This window comes from Cupressus sempervirens, chromosome 5 (genome assembly GCF_028749045.1).
Source record: "Cupressus sempervirens isolate cs-2001-9-10 chromosome 5, ASM2874904v1, whole genome shotgun sequence".
Taxonomy (NCBI): domain Eukaryota; kingdom Viridiplantae; phylum Streptophyta; class Pinopsida; order Cupressales; family Cupressaceae; genus Cupressus; species Cupressus sempervirens.
Window position 1 is genome coordinate 161321797 of NC_143122.1, and position 21818 is coordinate 161343614.

A 21818-nucleotide genomic window follows, 5' to 3' on the forward strand; every position below is an offset into this window, starting at 1 on the left:
TTCATTAAGGAAAAATGCGCATCCATTCCGAAAGTTGAGCACAAAAAACTGTTACACAGAACTGCCAGAAATCGATGTTCCGAGAGAATTGCCATATCTCCCAAACTATAAGGAGTTAGGACTTGCATTCTGGAACATAGATAGTACTCTAGGCCCTCTTCAATCCCTGAAGTGCGCAGCCCTTTATTCATTATGGAAAATTAGTTACACAGTCTCCAACAGGCACCTAAAAACCAAAAAATAAAGCTTCAACAATAAGGTAAAAACTAAAAACATGTAGGATAGCAGTGCAACCCAGGATGCTCTTGCATCAAAAATAGTTTTGGATGTCTCTATTGAAGCAACCTTCTAGCTACCACATGTGCAACTGCATTGTCTGTAACAACTTGGACAACATTTTTTATCCCTACCTCTAAAACAACCTCCTCTAACATTAAGCACAAATTTTCTGCATTCTTTATGATGTTAGAGGCATCAATTGACTTAAGAAAAACCATCACTTCCTTTGAAACCACTATAAAATTGATAAAAGTGCAGTTTCTTCCATCTGTCCAACCATTTGAAAGAATTGAGCATCCATATTTTTGTCATTGCTTCTTTTCAACTTGAACAATTTCTTTTGCATCTAGAATAGCATCTTGGAGCAACCTGCCACTTAAATCTCTTGGCCTAGGGGCCTTAAAACCTTCGCCTGCAATTGTTAATGCTGTTACCAAACTCTCCCAATATGGACTCCTTGCCATGTTGTAAGGAATGTTGTTATAATACCAAAAGTTTGTGTTAGCCGACTGGATGGTTCCGGTGGTATTTTGTATTCTGTAGCCAACAGTCCGACGGTGTTTCGGTATTCTGTAGACGACGGTCCAGCGGTGTTTTTGTATTCTATAGCCGACGGTCCGGCGGTGTTTCGGTATTCTGTAGCCGACGGTTTGGCGGTGTTTCTGTATTCTGTAGCCGACGGTCCGGCGGTGTTTTTGTATTTTGTAGCTGACGGTCCGGTGGTGTTTCGGTATTCTGTAGCCGACGGTCTGACGGTGTTTTTGTATTTTGTAGCTGACGGTCCGGCGGTGTTTCGGTATTCTGTAGCCGACGGTCCGGCGGTGTTTTTGTATTCTGTAGCCGACGGTCCGGCGGTGTTTTTGTATTCTATAGCCGACATCGTCCGTAAATAGTTTGTAACAGATAGAATAATTGTGGCCGACAGACTCCTTCGAGAAGGTTCGGCGGTAGTATTTATATCCCGTCTGGGATCATTGTAAATCATTGATCTATTATTGCGAATATAATTCTGCTATTCTACTATTATTGTCTGTATGCGTTGATTTCTTTACCAGTACGATAAACATTTGGTGTCATTGCCTTACGAATCGGGAAGGTGGGAGGAATGAAGATTGATGCCAAATCAGCTTAACAAGGATCGAAATAAGGCGAAGGGAAAAGATGGAATCCGTACTGCGCAAGAGAATTTAATTCTGGCACAGCAAGCCGAACGCCGACGGAGATTTCAAAAGATTGCCGACGGAAACCGAAGCACGGAGGAATTGTTGGAGGAGACTCGGCAACGGGTGGAATTGGTGGAAGAAGCACGGGAGGAGTTTTTCAATTTGTGTTCGCTAAGGGAAGAAAATTCAGACGGAAGAGCATCAACTCGCACGGCTCGCAGTGCCAGGGGAGCACGAGCGTGGAGTGACCTCTTCGTCTGGGATAGACTTCCGCAGGAAACAACTTTAGAAGATCCTTCTTCGTCACCAAGGTTCGCAGCTGTCGAGACCTCCGGTGTGGGAGAGCAGTCCACCGGTGTGGGAGAGCAGTCCGCTGGTGTGGGAGTGCAGACCGCCTGTGTGGGAGACCAGTCCGCCGGTGTGGGAGTACAGACTGTCGGTGTGAGAGTGCAGACCGCCGGTGTGGGAGTGCAGACCGCCGGTGTGGGAGTGAAGAGTGCCAGTGTTGCAGGACCGAGCAACGCCTGTTTACAGAAACCAATTGTGATGGCGAGGCCAAAAGAGAAACTGCCGAAGTTCAGTGGCGATGGTACGACCGATCCCATTCAACATTGCAAAACATGTGAAACAATCTGAAGGGCAAATGGCATAACTGATGAAAACGACTGGATGAGACAATTTCCGGCAACCCTACGGGGTGTCGCGATTGATTGGTTTTCGGATATGGATCCGCAGAAGCTGGATACCTGGGATAAGATTAAAAAGGAGTTCCTGGCGGAATTTAAACTCTTACGAGACGATAATGAAATCGTAGCAGAAATTTTCAATACGAAACAGGGGAAGCACGAAACTGTCCGCGTCTACACCAGGAGATTAAAAGACTTAATAAACAAAATGGAAAGCAAGCCGGTGAACGGATTACATAAAAGGTGATTTGTGGACGGCCTACGCTCGCAGTTGCAGAGGAAAATGAAAATTGTGCCACCGTCGTCGTATGTGGACGCGTATAATAGAGCATTGGATCTTGAAAGTGAACAGAAGACAAAGAAGAAGAAAACTAGCTCATCTGATTCTGATGACGACGAGCCTGCCGGAGATGATAGTAGCAATGACGAAGGTAGCAACAAGAAGGTTCGTGCCCTACAAAAGGATATGGTTCGCATGATGGAGTTTAAAAACATGCAGAAGGAGCCAAAAGGTAGTGAGTTGTGGTGCATGGAGTGTAAGACAGACAGGCATACTAAAGGTTTGTGTCCCAAGAACCAATTCTGTGACATTTGTCAGATTATGGGCCATTCGATAGAAGAGTGCCCCTTTAACATGAAGACGAGGATCTCCGCAGGTGTTTCTCACACAGGAGGCTTCCCCGTCGGGTAGTAGCGGAAACACAAATACCGCCGGTGCTACATCTGGAGGATACAGGAATAATAGCAGAGGGAAAAATAACAATGCAAACAATAACAATAATAATGGGAGCCGAAGTCGAACTCAGTATGATGCAAACGGACGACCGATCGTTCAATGCCGAGTATGTAATTTGTGGGGTCATTTTGCGCAGGATTGTACAGCGGCAAACACACTGAAATTATTATGCAGATGGTGCGGACTCGGCGATCATGAAGATTCCAAGTGTCCAAAGGCTGGAGTAAACTTGATCACTGTTGGCACAGATGTAGAGGAGGTTCTGGCAATTACATGGAGGCAAGTGGAGGAAAAGAGAAAATTGGGGGAAGCGCAGGCGGAAATTGCAAAGGCATCGTCGGCAGGGACATCTCAGTTGAAGGACATCACTGGCACCTTGGCAAAAAACTTCGCAGAACAAAACATTGTATGACAGATTTTACAAACGGAGATACCAGTCAAGATAAGTGACCTTCTCACAATGCCCCAGTTACGGACGGCCATTCTAAATCATACATCGTTTCCGAAAGCAACGGAGGACACAGGAAGGGATAGTAGGGAAGTGATGACAACAGACCCGATGTTGCTCGCACTCACCTCCGTATGACATCCGGCGGTTGTCAAGATGGGGATTTTGGAAAATGTTTTGACAGAGACAATTGTTGACGGAGGGTCCGGCGTGAATGTCTTACCGGAAGATACTTGGAAGAAGTTGGGAAAGCTGACGTTGTGGCCACCTACATTCTAGTTGCTCACGGTGGACCAGCATGGGATCAAACCGTTGGGAACCTTAAGGGCGCAAACGGTAACTATTGGTACGCAACCATTTTTATTGGATTTTGTGGTTATTCCATTGAAAAGAAAAGGATATGATGCTATTCTGGGACGAGATTGGTTGGTGCAAGCAAAAGTAAAGCATGATTGGAAACGAAATACCCTATCAATGGAGGGCGGAGGCAAAAGATTCGCAATTGACCTGCACATACAAATGGTCGGCGAGGAGGCAGCATCGTCAAATTTAGAAAGCGACGACGAAAGTGATGATGAAGGAAAGAAGAGAATGGAACCGGACGAAGAAGGAATATTGAGACTAGACGGAAGATTGAATGACGACGACCTAGACTCGGTGGATGGCCTTTACATTGGCAGATAGAAGACTACGAACTGTTTTCGAGTTGTAATATGTTAACGGTCGATGAACGTGACAAAACAAAGGAAAATGAATGTCTGGAGGAATGCAAGGAAGCGGAAGAAGGAAAAGCTGCCAGGCTGAAGCTGAGGGGAAGAACATACAGTTTGAACACAGAAAAATGAAAGATCCCACTGTCCGGTACATGGTGAATAGACCACGCGGAAAGAAAAGGGTACACCGCAGCATAAAATTAATGGAAGGGCACCGACAGCAAGGAAATAATTCAGTTGCGCGATGACCGCAGGCACAGTGGGCGACGAAGGTGTCACAGAACAAACGTAAGGCGTACGACGGTCAGAATGAAATCAAAGTGGAAAAGTTTAAGGGTAGATGGGTTGGACCATATCAGATTTGGAAGGTCGGCGACAATGGAGCATCAAATTATCAACTTTGGATGGGCAGAAGGTACCTCCGGCAGTCAACAGATCCAAATTCAAAATATATGGTGCCAGGAATACTCCGTCGCTGTCACAAGATGGCCAGCTGACTCCGTTGTCGTTGCAGAATGGCGACACTTGGAGGCAAAATGGAGGTACCTCTGTCATTTGATGTGTAAAAAAAATAAAAAAATAAAAAAGAAAAAAAAGAAAAATTGAAAAAAAAAAAGAAAAAAAGAAGAAAATTTGGACCCCGTGGGCGGAGTCTGTCCGCAGGTGGACAAAAGCCCCGCGGGCAGAGTCTGTCCGCGGGTGGGCAAAAGCCCCGCGGGCAGTCTGTCTGCGGGCTTCAAATTTCCTTGTCCGCGGAGTTTGGAATGTAGCACGTGAATAAAACGAAGGTTATTCTTCACAAGTTATCTCACAAGATCATCATATTCAGTCTTCGCTGATACTAGGAGATGCTCGATGCCAGGTAGAACAGGAGGAGAATGAAGTTTAGTTTGCACGGATGTGAAAGACTCTGTCCGCGGAAGCAGCTTAAGCCGCGGAGTTCCTTTCTTGGCCGCGGGTTTGGCTTTGCGACATTTTTCTTTTCCCATAACACCGAGGAAGCTGATCGGCAAGCTTGGAAATCCTACAGTTCCTTGAAGTTTCTCAGGGCTTCAACCAAACTTTCGCCTCGTAGAGTTTGGAAGAAGAATCTCTATCCTGTTGGGCCTCGATAGTGAAATGATGCATAGTTCCCGCTACCACTTGCTGCTCCGTTTTCACTCTGTTGCATATTCTTTTCCTCCCCTGCGGGGTGCGACCTTTTGTAACGGGCGAAGGAGGAAAAACTTTAAAAAAAAAAAAAATGACGACAGATTCAAGTTGTTCAGAATGAGTTATAAATGGTGTCAAAGGGAAGGGGACGCATGAGTGGTTGCTAGAAAGAGTGTAGAATCGACAGAAAATGACAAAAATGGTGTGTTCCGTGCATTTTTGTGTGGGTTGCGAAGTGCTAATTTGGTCTTGGCGGCGAGGGGCACTCGGGGCGCTGCCCCAAGACCTCGCGGGGGCGCTGCCCCTCGACCTCGCCGGGGGCGCTGCCCCTTGACCTCGCCAGGGGTGTTGCCCCCTAGACCCCCAGTCGTTGCGAATATCAGTCGTGGGAGTTTGACCAGTTGAGAAGAGTTGAAATTGCTGCAAGCATGGACTTTCTATGTACCAGAGGCACTTGGAGTAAGTGTTGGCTAGGAGGCTGTCTTGGTGGATGCGTAGAGAGCTCGGGAGGAGCTAATCATCCAGTTGGAGGCAGTGCAGCGACACTTGGCTCAGGACACAGTGGAATTGGAAACAGAGAAAGCAGCACAGGTGGCTATCAAAGTCAGCTTCATCAAGGAGGCAGTGTTGTGTTAGTAGAGGCTAGAGGCACGGGACGAAGGTGACAGTGATGTGTCAGAAGCAAATTTCTCTTGTTGTAGTCACTCTGTTAATGTATTTTGTTTGTTAATTTGTCTCAGATATTTTGTCAGTCGTCAGGAGACGACTTTTCTTTTGGGGGGGATGGTGTTAGCCGACTGGATGGTTCCGGCGGTATTTTGTATTCTGTAGCCGATAGTTCGGCGGTGTTTCAGTATTCTGTAGCTGACGATCCGGTGGTGTTTTTGTATTTTGTAGCCGACGGTCCGGCGGTGTTTCGGTATTTTGTAGCCGACGGTCCGGCGGTGTTTCTGTATTCTATAGCCGACGGTCCGGCGGTGTTTCTGTATTCTGTAGCCGACGGTCCGGCGGTGTTTCGGTATTTTGTAGCCAACGGTCCAGCGGTGTTTTCGTATTCTGTAGCCGACGGTCCGGCGGTGTTTCTGTATTCTGTAGCCGATGTCGTCGGTAAATAGTTTGTAGCGGATAGAATAATTGTGGCCGACGGACTCCTTCGGGAAGGTTCGGCGGTAGTATTTATATCCCGTCTAGGATCATTGTAAATCATTGATCTACTATTGCGAATATAATTCTGCTATTCTGCTATTATTGTCTGTATGCATTGATTTCTTTACCAGTACGGTAAACAGTTTGCACAAGCCTTCTCTGCTTCCTTATGTACCTCCTTATTCCATCCAGCTGCTTCCAATGAAGGTTGTGACCCTTACTCATTTCTAGGCACAAAATTGAATTTGATTGAAGTGGTAGAGGATGATTCACCACATATATGTGGACTGCGAGTAGAGCCAACAATGTGTTGCACATCCATCTCAGTTATTGTTGAACGTGACAAAGTAGGAGCAATGGCTTCTTGTATGGTTGCTTGTTGCCTTGCTCTCTCCAATTTCTTTTCATCTAGTGCTGCAAGGAGGGCTATCATCTCTCGTTGGTCCTCTTGAGGACACTTTTTACATGGCTTGGCGTCACGACAAGGAATGCCTGCAAGATGGTATTTAAGGTGATTTATGCCTCCACTATGCTTCTTCATGGACCATGTACAAATAACAATCCTTGCTATCGGTTCCATGATGCCATGTTTCCAAGTGGGGTCACGACTTCCAGCGGGTTTCCTTCCAACAGATTGACTAGCATTAGCCATGCTTGGAGTAGATGCAGGGCCAGATGCCATTGTGATAATTAAGCAACCCAAAACATAAACAGTAACCAAAAGAAAAATATATAAACATGGAGGTAAACTATAAAATTATAAATAGTTTTCACTACATTTATTATATTTACAAACAATTCGTTAATATGAATGCATACTTCATAAAACTTTTTGTAATGATTATTAAAAATATAAAGTTTATTTAAATCTAATATGTTTATTAATAGTCACAAAAACTATAATAAAATATATTGTAATTAATTTATAATAGATATTATTATATTGATTAAAATTTAATAATAATCATTATAGACATTTTTAAATTTGTACACATTACAATTTTAATGTTTTAAACAATATTAATTTCTATTTACATCAATATAAAATTTTTTTAAAAAGACAATAATAAGGAATGAAATTTAAATAATAAATATTTCAACATTTATATATATTTAACTTTAAATATATTAAGCAATATTAAAATATTCAGTAAAATAATATTTAAATTAATTAATAATTTAATACAACTCCGAGATCAAAATTTTCATGTCTAAATAAAAATTAGTGAGGTACTAGATAAATAAAAATAGTTATTCTATTCAAGATAGGCAATGCAATACACATAATTTTAAGATAGGGTAAAATAAATAAATTTTAATTATATTTTGATGTAATTTAAATGTTTTATTATTAAATTATTTAATACTTTCAACATGTATTATTTAATACTATTAACAATTTAATACTAAAATATTAAAATATTTGAGCCTATATAAATAATATTGAAATCATTTACATTTATACAATATTTAAACATAAAACAATTTAAAAAATAAAAACATTTAAATCTAAATTTTTAAACATTTAAACTTTTAACTCATAAAATTTTAATCTTAATATTAATCGATCAATTGCTCCTAGCATAAAAAAGTAACACGACAATGAAATCTAACTACTTAAAAAAATTGAATGGTATACATTTAAAATTTAAAGTTCAAACTATATTAAATTAAAAACCTTCGAACTATATTGAATTGATTTATTCCTAATTGATTTGGGTGTAAGCCATAAAAAAACAAATTAGATAAAAGTTAAACTGTATTAAATTTTAACTTAAAAGTTAAAACTTAAGACTATTAATTTTTCAACCTTAAACATATTAAATTGAAAACTATATGGAATGGCTTCATCTTCAATGGAAGAAAAAAAATGGACGAGAATTAGAAATTTTGTCACCGGTAATTTCATTTTCTCCTCAAAAGGTTTAAACATATGTGCGCAGAACAAGCAAAGACCTTTCAGCAGAAATACGAATTACTAACCTGATTTTTGGTGATGGGAGAACACTGTCAAATCCTACTATGTGTTTTCTGTTTTGCGAGTAGGGTTTTTAAAGACTTGGATAGAAGAAAAAAATAGAAACTATGCAAAGAGGGAAACAACAAAAATTCTGCATCTTTCCCACTCTTTTTCCATTTTTTTCCGGCTTACTAACAACGAATATGTTTGCCGCGTTTTTGGCGAGTTTGAAGGTTTTTACTGGTGAGCTGAGAGCAATTTTTCAGCCTTAAATGGTGCCGAGTTAACATGCGAGTTGCTGGCTTTTAAAAAAATCAGCAAGTACTCATACACTCGACGAGAACTCGCCAAGTATGTAAACCATGATTAGGTGAATCTCTTAACAAAGTAGTCCTAACAAACCTTGTAAATCTCCTAAAAGAGTGCTCACTTAGTTGTGAAGTTAAAATCCATTTGTAAAGGTAGACTTAACAGTCTTATATGTTTTTAGCAGAGCAAACACCTCACAGGGTAGATAATCAGAAGTGATCTAATTGTAGCCCTAATAGGCAATTTGTGATTGCAATAGTGAAGATTTTGTGGGTGCCATCCCTACCGCAGTTTTACCTTTGCATTGGAGGGTTTCTGCATTACCAAATCTTATGTAATGTGTTATTTACTTGCTTATATGTTTTGATCATGTTAGTATATGTTAGATCTATTATTACATGACATTGCATGATTGATTACGTACAAGGCTACGGTTAATGAGGTGCATGGTGAATTATGTTCCTTGAGCATATAATTTGTAATAATAATGAATGCTAGACATAAGTTGTAGATGTTGTAATAATAATGAACTTATTGTTTTTTGCAGAAGTTAATGAATTGATAGTCAAATTTTATGTTTGCAAAATCTATATATAATTTTTTTTAATCTTTGGATGCACTTTGACTATTTCTTTTGTGAAATTGTGTGGTGTTGTAGGTAGGTATACTCAAATCTGTTTCAGCTATTGGTTAAGCAATTTTTGTGTCTTTTCTTTGTATCTTTGTTTGTAGCAGAGTACCAGCCTCTGCTTTAGCTAGTAGGAAGTTGAGTTTATTGTTCATGCTTGATAGTTTACTCTCTTAAATTTAAAATCTAGCTATAGGACTTGACAGTGGCAATTTCATGCTTGCATTTACGGGTAAAACATAGTCAGCTAGTTACCTTTAAATTTTTAATACAGAACTCCATCGAAATCTTGTACAATGTGTATGTGTTCATTTGGTTTATAGTTGAGTCTTAGGGAGTCATTCCTTATAATTTGAATTACTGTTCTACTGTGGATGCTGTTTTGTGGTGTTTGGCAATAGACAAATTGGAACACTTACATAATGCATGTCCACATTTGGCTATTCAACTATTCCTCTTAAACTGTATTGAGTTGCAAAAATAGTTCTGTAAAAATAGGTACAATGATATTGCCGAGCAAGCTTGTAAGGTGATGGAGCAGAGTGAACAAGATCCCCAGATACATAATCCAGACGAAGGCAGCGGAGCTAACAGGCAATTTGTACCTGATTCTGGAGATAATCTTGATGGCCTTGAGGGGTAGGTTTGAAATTATATTGATTCGCAAATGTTGATAAAATATCTATAATTTGTTACATGGCATTCATTTTCTTGTATTTATGAGGTTTGAATTGTGCCAATGAGTTTGCATGATTAATTAGTAGATTTTTTTTTTGTATTATATACAATCATAATGTATATTTGTATTCCACACTGGTAGAATTTCTTTTAACGCATATTTGTCTTTGTGCAGAATGATGACTGTGATTGCAGAGAAGATATATTCATGTCTTATGTTGAGCATATTTTTCGTAGAGGTTGATTATTAATGTGCACCTTGGTACTACAAATTTATTTGGTGTATCATAGTATGAGATTTTTAGTTTCAGGAGTTACAAAAAATTCCGTGGCATTAGAATATCTATTAGGCATTTATTATTCCTCAGTTAATTTGCTTCGAATTTTTGAAATCAAAATTAGCTGCTGAGTCTAAATTTTCTGTATTGCAGGTGTCTGCAATTAGTTATATTCCCTACGTTGGAAAGACATTGAATGTCCTCCTCCTCTCCTGGATTTATGCTTATTACAGTTTTGAGTGAGTTTAACAATTTAAAAACATAAACAGTCATGACTGGATTGACGGTTTTCCCAGTATCAGTTGAATTCTTTGCACAGGTATCAATGTAAATATTTTCTGTTTGCAGGTACAAATGGAACTTCATCGGATGGAGTCTTGAAAAGAGAATTAACTTCTTTGAAACCAATTGGGCTTTTTTTGCAGGGTTTGGTATGGAAATTACGTCCTCTGATATTTTGATCTTTTGATCATACCAAGTACTCAGTTTATGCTCCTTTCTCCTTCAACTGAAAGTTTAGTGTGATGTTAAAAATCTTCGATCAAAATAAAATATTTTGGAAATAAAAATGAAATCTATTATATCAGAAATTTTTAAATAAAAAATCAATTCTGTATATATTGTAGTGAGGAAAAACATGTAAATATATTCAATTGCGCTGTGTTTATATTAGCTCAGTTTTAGTTTTAAAATATCATGCTTTGCTTTGGGTCAGAACTGTGCCCCATTTTTGCTATTTATAGCATCAAACAATCCTTTATGCTCTAACTGAAAAATGCCAGAACTTAAAAATCAAAATATGATCTTAAAAGGAAGGAAGCAATGAATTAATCATTCTATGTTGATATAGAAAACTTGATGTGATCTGCATTTCTAAACTTGCCTTTATATGATGTCTTTGCCTCATTTGTCCAGGGAGCCCATGTGTGTTACCGATTGTCTTTTCAAGTCAACTTGTCAGCAGTGGAATTATGGCCATACTTTTTCCATTGGTAAGTTGATAAATATACATTTGATATTCTGTGGCATTTTGCTTATAGCTTGTTGATGTTGTTGAAAGACAATAATATGCATTATACACTCCTTAAGAATGATATTTTGAAGTAATAAGATAGGAAATTACAATTTGACTCAAAGGGTTTCTATTAACCATCATAATATGCTTAAAGCCTTAAGGTAAAAAACACAATGCTGGGATTCAATCTATGAAAGAATCATGCACATTGGTTTCACTTCTCCATAATTTCATGTAAAACATGAGAATTTCCAAATCCGTCAGAATTTTATGTTATAGATAGCACAGACATACTAACACATTTGTAAAACAAAATCCCAAAACACCAAATGCACATCGAAAATCCAAAACAGCAAAAATATAGTTTTATCTGTATATTGCAAAGGCTCCAAAGCTATGTAGCATTGTCATTTTCCCATTTTGTATTTTCACTGGAAACTACCATTCTCATATATAAGTACACTTTTCTGTGAATCTGATCTACAAATGCTGGGTCCTATAGTTCAACAATTCAATTTGATGATGATATCCTGTATCAGGATTCAGAACTACTGCTTCTTAAAATCCAAGGTTGCACAAGGATGAAGGTATGTGGGTTCTTAGAGTACCGGTACCAGTATGGCTATTTTTCAAAATAGGGGACAGGGGCATTTGGGTACATCAAACTTTTTTCTAATATAATTAAATATTTAATAGAAAATCTGAAAAAATGAGTCATGACGATGGTTTTTCAAAACAGAAACAACAATAAAGTTTGCAGATGTAATGTATTGTTTTCAGTTTCAGATTTGCAATATGTTTGTAATAATAAGTTATGATAAATGTTTAGATGCAGAAAAGAGAAGCCAGACTTTATACATGAATTATAAATCATATAACAATGACGTATTGCAAATGACAAATTTCTGACTTGAACAGTGATAAAGTTTACTGTTAATCAATATTGTATCAAAGTTTCAAACTGATTACATATCAAATTAAGCTTGATAAACAACAAGCTGATACGCAATCAAAAAACCAGAATAAAAATCAGAATCTTATCAAGGTCCTTACCTATGATCCTCTCCACTAAGTACCCAGTACGTGGGGTACATATACTTGGTACTTGGATACATCGGTGCACATCCCAAGTGTGTGGGTACATGTACCTATGCAACCTTGTTTAAATCATTCAATAATCAGTATGTCAACTGCTCTGCACTTCTTGTAGCATGTGCGTTCCAACTCACTCTAGTTATGCACATGATAGGTGGTGACAGTTTTGAATTTGAAAAAGAAGGATTTGAAGAGCAAGCTTCTATAACTCTGGAGAATCTCTATTTAGGTCATCCATAATACATATGGTATAAGAACAATGTGGGCATATCTAAAACTAAATAATTAAATAATGCCCAAAAACCTTGTCTTTTAGGAGTGCTGACACAAACATTCACAAATACCAATAGACTCATTTCTCATTCGGTGCCTTGATCAAACTCACACACAGAGTTTTGATAGAAACCATGAATTATTGAAGCTTGCTTGCCCACAAAATGTACCATTGTGAGTGGGGTATTATAGAACAGAATATATGGCGTTATGCCCAAAAACCTTGTCTTTTAGGAGTGCTGACACAAACATTCACAAATACCAATAGACTCATTTCTCATTCAGTGCCTTGATCAAACTTACACACAGTTTTGATAGAAACCATGAATAATTGAAGCTTGCTTGCACTGATACAAAGTGTACCATTGTGAGTGGGGTATTATAGAACAGAATGTATGGCGTTATGCCCAAAAACCTTGTCTTTTAGGAGTGCTGACACAAACATTCACAAATACCAATAGAGAGTTTTGATAGAAACCATGAATAATTGAAGCTTGCACTGATACAAAGTGTACCATTGTGAGTGGGGTATTATAGAACAGAATATATGGCGTTAGAGAGCTGTTGAATCATCCCCAATAGACATGACAATGACAAAAGATGCTAAATTGTGTTTGTAGCACATTCTTACGAAAAGAATTTAATGTCTTAAATTCTAGCAAAGAGGACCAATGAAGCATTCTTAATTTTCTAATACATTCTAAACATTCAGTCTCCTTTTCAGCTACGGTGATAATCAAATGACAGACGAAGCTGGATAACCCCACTACCATCCCAAGAAATAATAGGCAAGAAATATTACAATGTAGGAAATTTTTCCAGCATTTTCTATATTTCCCCAAGTTCTGATTATTATAATAATAAAATATAATCACTCTCTTTTTCAACCGTACAAAATTTTGTTATAGCATAGATCTTCTAGTAAATTTTTCCTTTATAGAGAACATTAATCGAATGCTTCAATAATTTGATTAATTTCTTCAATATATACGTAGGAAGGTGATTTTTTGTAAGGTTCCTTCTCTTTTAAGATCTTTGTGATTTGATTAATTACTCTTAATGGAAGTGAAGGGATCTGTTGGCTATTTCAAGCCCTGAACTCAAATTCCAAATCTGTTTTTGCACTCTGAAAAGTCCTTGCATTAAGTGTTATTGTAGCCATTGCTTGCAAAACCTTACAAAGATGTTTCCGTTCCCTACATCTAAACATTAAATGGGATTTGCATTTTGTTTGATATATATACTGTTAGATATTATTATATTTTTGACGTCCTAACCTATATTAAATCTGTGGTTTTCTAAAGGGAACTTAAATCAGTTATTTGGAAGATTCCCATTTTTTTCTAACTAATTTCTGCTTTGGAGAGAATATGACCATGGGTCATCTTTTGAGTATGAACTGAGCTGTTCAGTAGATACCAAACTGCGTTTTATCTGATTTTTGCAAAAGACATTCGGCTAGCACTGCTTGCTCAAGCTTATTTTATAAAAGTAGCTGTCTCATTCTATCAAGTATCGGGTAAACACCAGCTGGCAATATCCACACAATTGTTGCATATAGCCTTATACCTTTGTTGAATTACATGTTACAGTATTGATTGAGTCCAGGAATACTGATGCCAAGGATCTTCCAAAATATTAAAGCAGAATTCCATGCACATAAATGCCAATGGCAATATGGATGTGATATCTTATGCTAAAAACACATTTCTAGCCTTGGAAAAGATGGGCACAGAGATGAATTATTTGTGTGTGAGGGAGAGAGCAAAAATGATTTGGCTCTTTGTAAGCAAATTGTGTTTTGTGAATTGAAAAAAAGAAAGAAAGAAATTCCTGTTATTCTACAGAGTTTCATGGGGTGTCGATGGATTATATATCACCATGTGTCATGATTTTCTCAAATTCTATCAACCCAGTAACTTTAAATGTTGGGACAAAACACATTTTCATAACTAAATGGCATGGTATCCAACTAATTTAAAAAATGTAAAGGTTTCTCTAATCTCTGAGCAGGATAAAGCGACTATAAATAATACACTGGATTGGCAACATTACTTGCAGGTGCAGAACAATTCAATCGATAGAATCTGATTGTGTACAAACATGACGTGACTGCAATTCACCAATGTCTAACTTTGCATGTTCTCTATCAGTTGAATTTAGTTAAAGCTGCAGGTTCGCTATGATAAATTATAATATTGATGTCTAACTTTTGTATTTTATTTTAGTGTGTACTTGCTGCAACTGCTGCTCATCCCCAGGAAGTTATCGATTCCTATTCTAGAAGGTGGACGGTCCATAGGCTGAGTCAAGTTCCAGTATTTTATGTGCCAAACGCTACATCGTAAGTTTATTACAGATACTCATGCAAACCTTGCATAAGCATTTTCCATATCAGTTTTCTAATGAAAAATTCAAAAACTAAATATGTCCATGTTATATGCCTGTCATTTTTAGCTTTTATTTTTTAAGATACTGTGGTTGTATTTAGAATTGATGTTCTTTCTTTTTAATATATTATGGTTTGTTGTAATCGTCAGACTCATACCATGACATATTTCCTCTGGTTGTCTTCTCTTCATAAATTTGAGATCATTGTTTGCCCTTTACATTGGTTTTTAAATTCTAATCCTATTAGGAGCTTACATATATATTGGAATTACTATCAAAACTGTATTTTCCATGAGTCATTTGAGTACCATTAGTACAATCGAGTTTGTCCTTCTAAACAAGCTACTAGAAGCACATAAGTTTTCCTCAGCTGTACTTTGCATAATTATTGTCATCCTGAGAACAATAAAACTGCTCATTGCCTGTGTAACCTTTCTTACAATTTATGAAACTTGGTCTCTAAATTCCATAGTTTTTTCATCTTTCAAACCTAAATAATTAATGTGTGTGATTGCGATAGGAGTAAGATGTACTTATTACCAACAATGTAAAGTCTTTGTGTTCCCTAAACAGACGATCTTTTAAAATTCTCGCCTTCCTGTTTTTTAATCCTTATAGTTGTTGCTAGGCTGTGCTGTTATTTACATGGTATTGCAAAGATGCAAGCGTTTTAAAGAAATTTGGTCATCATGTGGGTTAATTGCATTTTAATTTGGGGGAATGTGAAATGATATTATCTCCTATGCAGTTGTATTTTGTTAACAACTTTCTTACAAATGCTATGCTGCATATGATATACAGGCTACGGTTGCTGCAGTTCTTGACTTTTTGTCAGTCACGAGGATCAAGAAATGAAAAGTCTGACTAAAACAGTAAAATCGGTGATGGAATTCGTTGCGACGATCTGCTTCCGAGCAATACTGAAAGATGTGCCAGCATTTGAGGAAAGCATGAAACCTGCATTTATTTTTGCAAAGAGAAGGATTTTACAACTCAAACATGGAAGGCTTTACAAATGTACATCATCTTTCCTCAAGTGCAATTCCGATTGAAATGATGTTTGTCCGGCAAGCTTGCTCTGTATTCTGATTTTCTTTGTAATGATTCTGTAAATATTAGATGGCGTTGCGAGTCTGCCGTAATTTTCAGTTATTGTAAATCTGGTTTGAGTTGCATCTGGATTTTGAATGTCGTTTTTGACGTCGTTCGGATTTTAATAATATATATATACCATGCATAGTAATGCTTCTTACAAGTTTGCAACCCCTTTTGCGTCCGGCACCACGTTTCCATAGTGGTCACTTACTAGATGATTAAAGCCTATTAATATTTATTTATAATATGGGGTTTAGCATTCATACTATTGAATTTTTAAAGAGTTGCAAACGATGAAGAAGTTGGACAATTTTATGGTGTGAATTTGGGGCATTGTGGACTTGGTTATGAAGATAATCACTTATATAAGAATCTTCTACGAAAGTATAAGAATAATAAAATTAGAAATTATCTCTATTTATAACGAGAAACCTTTGTCTATACATGTAAGGGTGAGACCAAGATAATATAATGTGAATTCTTTAATTATATTTTAAATATTGAAATGTGAAAATGATTGAAAAGAAGTAGATTTTTTTTTAAAAAAAATAGCACTTTAAATGTTAATACAAGATGAAAAATACATGCAAAGGTGAAAAGATGGTTTCCAAGTATTACATAAGACATGATAAATTTTATAGAATAGAACTACCTCTAATAAAAGGTTAAGGGAGAGCATCTAGGTATCCCACTCTCAAAATAGTGATAAGAATAGACTCATGCAAGAAAAAGACCCATCTTGAGATAGTTATAAGAAGATAGACTATGCACATGATGTGTCTAATTATTGAACAATGTTTACTTGACAATAAATTGGGCCGAAGCCAAAGGAATATGTAGGATATCTTTCCATTCTTAAGATGGGAACATGAAGGAAATAAAGAACATTATGTATGATGTGATGGGGCGTTGCTTAGGTGTTGCCATGTAGGTGTTAAAGAGTGTCACAATCAAATTGAATTGGAAGACTTAAGTGAAGATAATTTAGAGTATAGTGTAAACAAATGTAGAAAAATATCCTAAGGCATAAATCCTTTGAATCTTGCTTAAAAATCCCCAATCCAATGTCAATAAGATGGATTATGGGCCATGCTCAACTAAAATATAGTAACCAAAGTGTATCTTGCTCACCAGAGTGAGGCAATTGGGCCGATAAGAATTTGGCAATTGTTAATAAGTTATCAACATTAGAGGTGCTTGAGTTGGGTTTATAAACTCAATCAGTAATACATAATGTGTTACTCTAAATGTATATGTTTATGGAGAAGGAATAGAAGGCTTGGAATGTAACCCTTATTACACTACAAGAAGATGGTGATACTCCATAGAAGCTAACACCAAAGAGGAAGTTATATCTCCAATAGTGCCTTTCAAGTTTGTAAGATGAGACCCATAAAATGACCAAGATACATCAAATACTCATCTCAAGGTGTTGTTTTCAAGATGACTTATATATCAGAAGAAGCCCAATTTGAAGAAATGGTGAACCCTTAAGAAGTAACGGAAGATGAAGATATCTTATTACATTTCATTTGACTACATTGCAATTATATTTGTGTAGGAATATCAAATGCATGTGTTGATGCGAGATTAGAAAAATCCTACAAATGAATGTGATTAGCTTCAAAGAAGATGCTTTAGTTCTTCAATTTGCTTCCTTCCCACACTAATTGCAAAAATTAAGTAGAATAGCGGAATGGAAAGGCTAGGGATGGATCAATGCTCACAATTAGTCAATCATGAAACCAATAAAAGAAAATGTAAAAACACAAGAATAACCTACCAAAATAAAACAATTATGAGACCTAGCATCAGATTATGATTTTCCTGTATTATTACAATTTCAACTTGCCAAAATCAGAAGTGGTGTTGATTTCAATTTACTATAGATGCCAAATCAAGGCACACAAAAAAAATGGCATAGAATGCTAGATCAAACTATATAGTAGGAATTGCACAAATAAAGTTATTATCAATTAATTTGTGTCTTTATTTCAACTAGAGTTTTATTTTCTAGCTTGCAAATGATTCTTGATTTATATGGTTGTTTTATGAACTCCCCAACGTCTTTTATCCTAGAACTTCTCTAACAACGAAAAAATATTTTGCCACTTCAAACATTTGACACATCGCATCCAATCTATTAAATACTTAAATTAAAATAATTCTTACCAATTAAAACTTAAAATATATTCTATTATATACAATCTAAATAAATAATAAATCATTTTATTTTTTAATAAAAATACATATCAAATATTTACCTTTAACTACCATAATTTTTCAATACATTTTTTCAATAATAAAAATTAACTTACATTACGCATTCTTAAAAATTCAATTAAAATTGAAATTTTATAAATAAAAATTATATCCAAAATTACATACCAACAACCCTTTGTTTATTGAACCATATATCTATGTATAATACATTACTAGAATAAATGATAAATTGTCCTCGTCAAAGCTTAAGTTGAACTATATATATCATTTTTTATTGAAACAAGAAAAATAAATATTACAAAGTTTTTTAAAACAACTAGCTACAACTGGAGAAAGTAATATGACAACAGGTAGTAGTCATTATTAGCAGTCCTATCTCAAATAGCATTAAACCAATCCTTTGTGCATCTACTTGGCTAGCAATTGAGCCTCGAGATTCCATCATTAATCCTCAAGCAGATACGAACATGATATTGTAAATGTAAGCTAGCAGCAATTTTGCCTTCAACTTTCTGGAACTGTTCTTGAAGCTGACTAATTGAACTGTTAAGTTCACTTTTGATATGGAGCTTATATGAAGATCCGATAACAAAGTTGAAATCTGAAGGCAGCAGATCGTTTGAAGTTCAATTTGAGTGGACAAGAATAGCATTGAAGATAGTAGAACAACATAAATTCCAAATAGACGGATGAATTGTCCCAAGGATTGTGTAAGGATAGTATATTGGGGGAGTTATCAAGTAGATAGATGATAGATGATTTTTAATGTTCATGAGGCTAAATATAGCTTATGGGGCAGCCTTCCAACTATACTAATTTTAGCAATTCTGTTTTTCTTTTTGCAAGCTGACAATGAGTCCACCTAACTTCTCAATGTTCTCCTTTCTTCTCACTGAATAAGTTGTGCCAAAGGCTGCCAGATATAATATCCACGAAACCAAAAAGAAGTGTGTTTTTTGGATTCTATTTGAGCACAAAAAAGTCATGATGGTAAAGGATAAAGAAATCTGAAGCAGTTTCAGATGGACAACTTGCTGAAGCAAACTCCTTCAAAGTATCCTATCTATTTTTTTTTTAATTAGTAAGATAAATAGTAATGTCTTTCAAGATTGAACACTTAAAAAAAAACATTAAGTGGTAAAATGAATTTTTTTTCAAGAATATTTCAAATCTATCGACATATATAAAAATCCAACAATTAATAATATAAAATGAATCATTATATAGTACAATAAGCCAGAAACAATGGATAACAATTGTTTCTTCGTCCAAACCATTGAAAGCCCGTTATTATTATGTATACTGCTACTCCAGAGGATGACACATTTAGAAGGTAATATATTACACGCTACTCAAACAATCCATTCAGTACCTTACTGCTATAATATTCTATATCCAAAATACCCAGTAAACATCAGGAAATCTGTAAATAAACACTGAATGAAATTTTGAGATAAACGCTCAGAATCCTGCATAGAATGCTGCTGTAACACTGTTCCAGGGAATGCCATTGTTTTGTATAAAGGCTTCTCTAAAGTGTCTATCAATCCAATTTTCAGCAGTCCTTATCAGACATGAGAACAATCTGCAAGCTAAAAGAGAAAGCCGGCTGAGCATTAATGGTATGTTTCTGGGGCAATAGGGGATGTATAAAATTGAACCACACACCATACAAAAAACTCTCCACATCTTTAACAATGCTTTCAAATGCTCAACCTGCTTTTCATGTCATAAGTTAGTAAGTTAGTATCAGCATAAGTTAGCCTGAAAGAAAACCCAGATTTAAGATGAAGAAAAAAAAGGGTTACCCATTTCAATGAAAACAACAATCCTATACAGTTATAGTCATGATATTGGATTTCTATGATCTATAATTTGATTTATTTAGAGCTTTATGGAATAGATTGTGTATTAATCTTTCAATCAATGTTTTAAATCATGGATGAAGAATTAGAAAGCTAAGAAACACAATATGATGAATCAAATAGATATGTAAAACATTAAACTTAAAAACTAATACACAACTTATTCCAAAAATCTTAAAAATAAACTAGGATCAAAATACAAACATTGAAGCCTGCCTCTAGGGACAGCGACTGAAAATGGGTTTGGGCTGTAGTAAGTCAGTTCTCTGATCGAATTCCAGTTAAGGAGCAAGAAAATCATGAAAGTCATTTGCATTATTCAATGCAATAATAGAATGGAAGGAAGATATCATTATTTCTGTTGTTTTATATTTTGAAATGATTCCTTTGTTCAGTCCATTATTTGTTGTTCTGAAAATGGCAGACAAAGTTAACAGACATGGTCCTGCCTATTGATAATGGTCACGGGGAATTTCTATTTGAGTTTGACAAAAATGGGCCCTCTCCCTATCCATACCTATCTTTGGGATTTTCTATTCAGATGTAAGGGTCGTGTTATCATAACCCAACAATCGTTTTCAGATAAAAGTGTTATGAATAGTATAATTTGACAGATTTGACATGTAAAATAAATTTTAGAGAAAATGGTTAGCTTAATACAATTTTATAATTTTCTCGAATCATCTTAATTTTCTGATTAGGTGTAATTTTTAAAAAAAATAGTGGATTCAATTTATGTCTATAAGAATGCACCAGAATTTCAGTATTCCTTTCTCCACACAATCTTTGATGAAGTGGTACTTGATCTCAATGTGCTTGGACTTGTCATGAACTATTGGATTCCTGTAAAGGTTGATGCAACTCTGACTACCATAAAAAATTACTGTAGGATCTAGCTTCTTATCAAAGAGCCCAACTAGAAGTTTTAAAACCCAGATAGCCTTAAGATGTAGCCATGTCGGTTGCCATATACTCAGCCTTTGCAGAACTCTATCCAACTCACTTATGTTTCATGTTGTACCAAGGGACAAATGTTGATCCCAAACTAAAATTGCACCCCGAAGTGCTCTTCTTGTCAACTGTACTGCTTGCCCAATCTATATTAGTAAACCCCTCAAGTTTCACACCCCGAAGTGCTCTTCTTGTCAACTGTACTGCTTGCCCAATCTATATTAGTAAACCCCTCAAGTTTCACTCCATCTTGCTCAACATACTCCAACCCATATTCAATTGTGCCTCAAAGGTATCTCAAAACATTCTTTGCAACTATCCAATACCCAAGTTTAGGTTCCACCATAGATTGACTAAGCACTGCAAAAAAAATGTCTAGTCTAATGTTGACTAGATACATATGGGAATCTACTACTTGTATAAAGTAGGGTCATTTGCCTCTGATTTGGAAGCATCATTTTTCTTTCAATTGGTCACAAGTGGTGTCAACATGAGCTTACAATTCTTCATCCTAAATCACTTCAATATATCAAGTATTTCCTCTATTCAACGAAGATCTCTCTTTTCTTTCTCACAACTCTAATCCCATAAAGTAGTGCACCAACCCCAAATCCTTCATCTAAAACTCTCCTACAGAGCCTTCTTGCAATATGTTATGAGCTCCTTTGCCCTATCAGAAATATGTCATCAACATACAACAATAGTATGAGTAGTTACCCTTCACCTGAACATAG

The 21818-nt window shown here is 36.3% G+C and overlaps 1 protein-coding gene and 1 long non-coding RNA gene across 2 annotated transcripts in view; one reads left to right on the forward strand and one right to left on the reverse strand.

Moving 5' to 3' along the window:
• The window catches only part of LOC149554931 (etoposide-induced protein), a 140779-nt gene extending 124574 nt beyond the window's left edge, over positions 1 to 16205 (forward strand). The window contains exons 5-11 of the mRNA XM_089828942.1: positions 9719 to 9859; positions 10074 to 10137; positions 10330 to 10415; positions 10525 to 10607; positions 11092 to 11168; positions 14788 to 14903; positions 15752 to 16205. Coding sequence (XP_089685068.1) covers positions 9719 to 9859; positions 10074 to 10137; positions 10330 to 10415; positions 10525 to 10607; positions 11092 to 11168; positions 14788 to 14903; positions 15752 to 15818 — 634 coding nt within the window. The 3' untranslated portion in view covers positions 15819 to 16205. The remainder of the gene's footprint in view (positions 1 to 9718; positions 9860 to 10073; positions 10138 to 10329; positions 10416 to 10524; positions 10608 to 11091; positions 11169 to 14787; positions 14904 to 15751) is intronic.
• Positions 16206 to 19448: 3243 nt separating this feature from the next.
• LOC149554932 (uncharacterized) lies at positions 19449 to 20596 on the reverse strand. The gene is made up of 2 exons (XR_016364433.1): positions 20338 to 20596; positions 19449 to 19984 (listed from the first exon to the last, which is right to left on the reverse strand). It is a non-coding gene; the product is annotated as an uncharacterized LOC149554932 (long non-coding RNA).
• Positions 20597 to 21818: the final 1222 nt, after the last annotated feature.